The 4,184-nt window shown below is 31.1% G+C and overlaps 1 protein-coding gene across 1 annotated transcript in view; it reads right to left on the bottom strand.

Moving 5' to 3' along the window:
• LOC106769966 (protein BOLA4, chloroplastic/mitochondrial) overlaps positions 1–3,107 on the bottom strand; it is an 8,271-nt gene extending 5,164 nt beyond the window's left edge. Inside the window, exons 1-2 of the mRNA XM_014655784.2 lie at positions 2,730–3,107; positions 2,568–2,635 (exon numbers count right to left, since the gene is read on the bottom strand). Of these exons, the coding sequence (XP_014511270.1) occupies positions 2,568–2,635; positions 2,730–2,996 (335 nt within the window). The 5' untranslated portion in view covers positions 2,997–3,107. The remainder of the gene's footprint in view (positions 1–2,567; positions 2,636–2,729) is intronic.
• Positions 3,108–4,184: the final 1,077 nt, after the last annotated feature.

The following is a 4,184-nucleotide window of genomic DNA, read 5'->3' as shown; positions in this document are numbered from 1 at the left end:
TACTGAGTGAATTGAAATTTGGAGATATCACTCACATGACACTTATATGTGATAATCAAGCTGCTCTTCATATTAGCTCTAACCCTGTCTTCCATGAGAGAACCAAACACATTGAAGTTGATTGCCATTTTATTAGAGAAAAAATCATATCTGGAGATATCAAGACTGAGTTTGTTAACTCGAGCAATCAGTTGGCAGACATATTCACTAAGTCCTTGCGAGGANCTAGAATTGANTATCTTNGTAACAAGCTTGGAACATATGATTTATATGCTCCAGCTTGAGGGGGNGTGTTAGATATTGTGTTTATTTCATTTACATGTTCATTTGTATTTGGGCTTAGCCCACACTCTTATTATTATAAATACATTATCCTATGTGTGTACAAAGACACATAAGGGAGATTTCCCTCATCTCTTTTACTATTTCATATACTCCATATAAAACTTCCCAAAATACACAATGAGCAGCATAATTTTGACACTCTCCCAAGTTTGTGAGTAAGTGTTCTTCATTCTTAACTTGGATATAATTCTTTCAAATGAAATGCAGTTCATGTCTATAAGATGATTTTGAGTGGACACACATGAAGTGTTAATCAAGCCACTATCTAACTTTTCCTTGATAAAGTGTTTGACTACCTCAATACATTAGTTCTATTAAGCTGCACCGGGTTATGAGTTATACTATCGCAAATTTATTATCATAATATAACTTCATATGTTCATCCCATTTTATCTTTAGCTCTTCCAATATAATATTCAGTCATAAAAGTTTGAGATATTTCTTGGGCCATTGCTTGAAATTCTACTTCAACACTTGATTTGGCTACTACTATTTTTTGCTACCTCAATACATTTAGTTCTATTGAGCTGCACCAGATTATGATTTATATACTAATTGCAAATTTATTATCATAATATAACCTCATATGTTCCTCCCAATTTATCTTTAGGTCTTCCAATATAATATTCAGTCATTAAAGTTTGAGATATTTCTTAGGCCATTGCTTGAAATTCTACTTCAACACTTGATTTGGCTACTACTATTTTTTGCTCCTCCAAGTCACAAGGTTTCCACCAAAGAAGGTGCAGTATTCAGTAGTTCTTTTATTAATGATTATTCTAAATTCTAAATATACTTCAATTTGGTTAGTTAAAAATCAACTAGAGTCGTTTCCTATCTAGCAAACATTTTCTAATGAAATAAAAACATAATTAGATATATCCATATGTGTGTTTCATAGAGACTACTTGTCTTGCCAATTCCAATCGTTCATGGCATCCATGATATGCTTCATCAAACTTGATGTCTTCATACTCCTCAAAATAGAGCCGTATATAGCAAAAACATACATCCTCATTCCCTTGCATACAATCTTCCCCATGTGTATTTGGTTCCACACATATGTGAATGACATTGTTATTGTTAAAATAAATATTAAATTTGGGTAGAAAGTAGTTGTATTGGAAACTAATACCTGTTGTACCCATGAGTTGTACCTAGTTTTGTATCTAGGTTTCTAGTTCAGGCCTTTGATTTGTCCTCTTCTCATGGTATCAAAATTCTATAACTATAAATATGAGATCATAGATGTATTCAAGCCCTCTAAAGTACATTTTCTCTATTATTAATCTTAAGTGTTATCACAAATAATGATAAAGATCTAAAACAATGTCTTGCTTAACATTTCCAGATAAAAGAACCTGGTCAATTGCAATACTTCCTTGGTATTAAAGTTGTTCAGTCCAAGGTGTTTTGGTCATATCACAGAGAAAACATGCTCGAGATATTTTAGAACAACGGGAATGTTAAAAGCTAAGCTAATAGACACCAATGGATCCAAGTATTAAACTTTTACCTAACCAAGGAGAGTTGTATTTAGACCTTGGGAGATCCTTACAGTTAGGTGGTATGCTATGTTATCTCTTTGTGACTCATTTTCACACTGCCTTTATAAACTTTTAAACTTTCCCTGTTAAGACCATAGGAATGCGGACATGTGGATCCAAACATACATTAAGAATGCTTTTGGCAAAACCTTGTTCACAAAGATAAAAGAAAAACTCAAATTGTTAGGTATTCTGATGTTGACCGGTCCAAGGTTGCTTGTATAGTTGTATTTAAATTTGAACCTTACCCAACTCGTGATAGGTTGCTTGTATAGTTGTATAGTTGTATTTGTGTAGTTTAGTCATGAAAATGGAGGTATCCGCCAATAGGCCTGGGAGTACAGCTCAATAGTCAAGACCATTCTGGGGTGTGAGTGAGAGGAGCAAAGTGCATACTTCTTAAGGGATTTTTGTTTGCAACAATATATGTTGTGTTATCCAGTCTGTGGACTTTCTCTGGTGTTCAGCTCATGGTCTATTTTAAGAGTTTGCATTTCTGATAGGGGTTAGGGAGGTTTACTAGTTTATTGCCTTTTGAGGCTCGTAAAGCACTTTGTTGCATTTCAGTTTCTATGTTTTAGAGCATATCTAATCCCTTCCAAAAAATCTATTATTAACAGACTAAATTAAATTCTAAGACACAATTTCAATTCATGGGTTGAAAAAAAATTTCACCTAACATGCCGACCATCGCCATAAGCATCCTTCACGGTGACAGATTCTGCATTGAGTTGTTCCTTTATCTGTTGGGGAAAATGAAATTTAATAAAAGATGTATAAGAAAATATTGTTGTGTATGGACCAAATATCTTGTTAATTATGAGTGGGAAAGAATACCTTGTTGTGCATGGACTGAATAAGAGGCAAGTCGACGGAGCCAGCGTCGTTGACATGGGTGGCTCGTGAGGTGAAGTTGCGAAGAGAACTGGAAGGGAATAGGTTGATGGGTGTAAGAAGTGGAATATTGCAAAGGAGGGATTGTGAAGCAGATGCGGAAGTGAGAGCAGTGGGCGAGAGAATGGTTTTGTAGGGTTTAACGAGAAGTGGAAGAGCTTGGCGCAGAAAGCTGGTGTTGGCTGAGAGCGAGAACACCTGAGACCGCATCTCTATGGTATCTCCAATCTCCTCTGCGCTGGTTTTCCTTCTTCTTGGAAATGGATGGGAATAGATAAACCACGCGGTGCCCTTCCTTTCCTCTCAATGCCAAAAATATCCATCCTCCATGTCACTGAATATTAAAGGAAAATAATTTTTTTCAACTTGTTTACATTACAATCACGTGACAGTTTCTGATTCCTTGTTTCCGAACCAATAAAACAGGGAGACGTAATTTATTATTGTTAAAAAAAAATTTAAAATATGATAGTCCCATTTTAGGTAGCCATTTAGATAATGGTAACCTGTTATTTAGTATCTATTTATTATTTAATAACAGTTTATAAATAAAATAAATTGAGTGTTGGTACAGTAGAATAGAATCACTATTCATTACTCACAACAAATTAAAAATTAAAATTAAATTTATATTTTATTAAACTTAATTTATATTATATTTTTTATTTTTTATTTTATTTAAATTTTATTTCAAAAATCTATAAATTATTTTTCTATATATTTGTAAAATATCCACGTATCTTAAAAATATCAAATTTTATTTACTAATGGATACCAAAGAAAAATTATCTGTGGCCGACTCAACCTTTAACTATCATTGTCTTTCTTTTGGTTTAATTATTTTACTGATTTCAGTTTTGGTTGAAAATAGCATACTGATTTATCAATGGTTTTTATTGGGTTCTTATTTTTTAAAAGCTAAAATAAAAAGATTTTTACAACTGGTAGTTTTTAAAAAAATAAATAAATATTGAATAAATTTAATATCAATAAAAATATTTGTATAAAATTTATAAATAATTTAAATTTTATTTAAACTTAAAAATAACAAAATTATTTAATTTTAAAATAATAAAATTAAATTAAAATAAAATAAAAATATATTATCAAAGATCAATGGGATGATATATGAGATAACATGGAATGTCATTATCACAAGACATAATATTAGTTTTAGTTTGATATCTGATAATTTTTTTCTCAAAAATATAAAAGTTAAAAAATAAAAAGAATTAAAAAAATATTTAAAAAAAACATGAAAAATATGTGATATCTTTATAACCGTGTTAATATTATTAACGCAACTTTAAGTTTTCAAAAATAGGATCTAATTGAAAAAAATTGAGATACCAAACAAAAACGACATTAAATTTTTTTTATCGATTAAAATGTAATTTA

The sequence above is a fragment of the Vigna radiata genome, chromosome 8, assembly GCF_000741045.1.
Source record: "Vigna radiata var. radiata cultivar VC1973A chromosome 8, Vradiata_ver6, whole genome shotgun sequence".
Lineage (NCBI taxonomy): Eukaryota > Viridiplantae > Streptophyta > Magnoliopsida > Fabales > Fabaceae > Vigna > Vigna radiata.
Note: the sequence above shows the minus strand (reverse complement) of the source record. Positions and strands in the feature narration are given on the sequence as shown.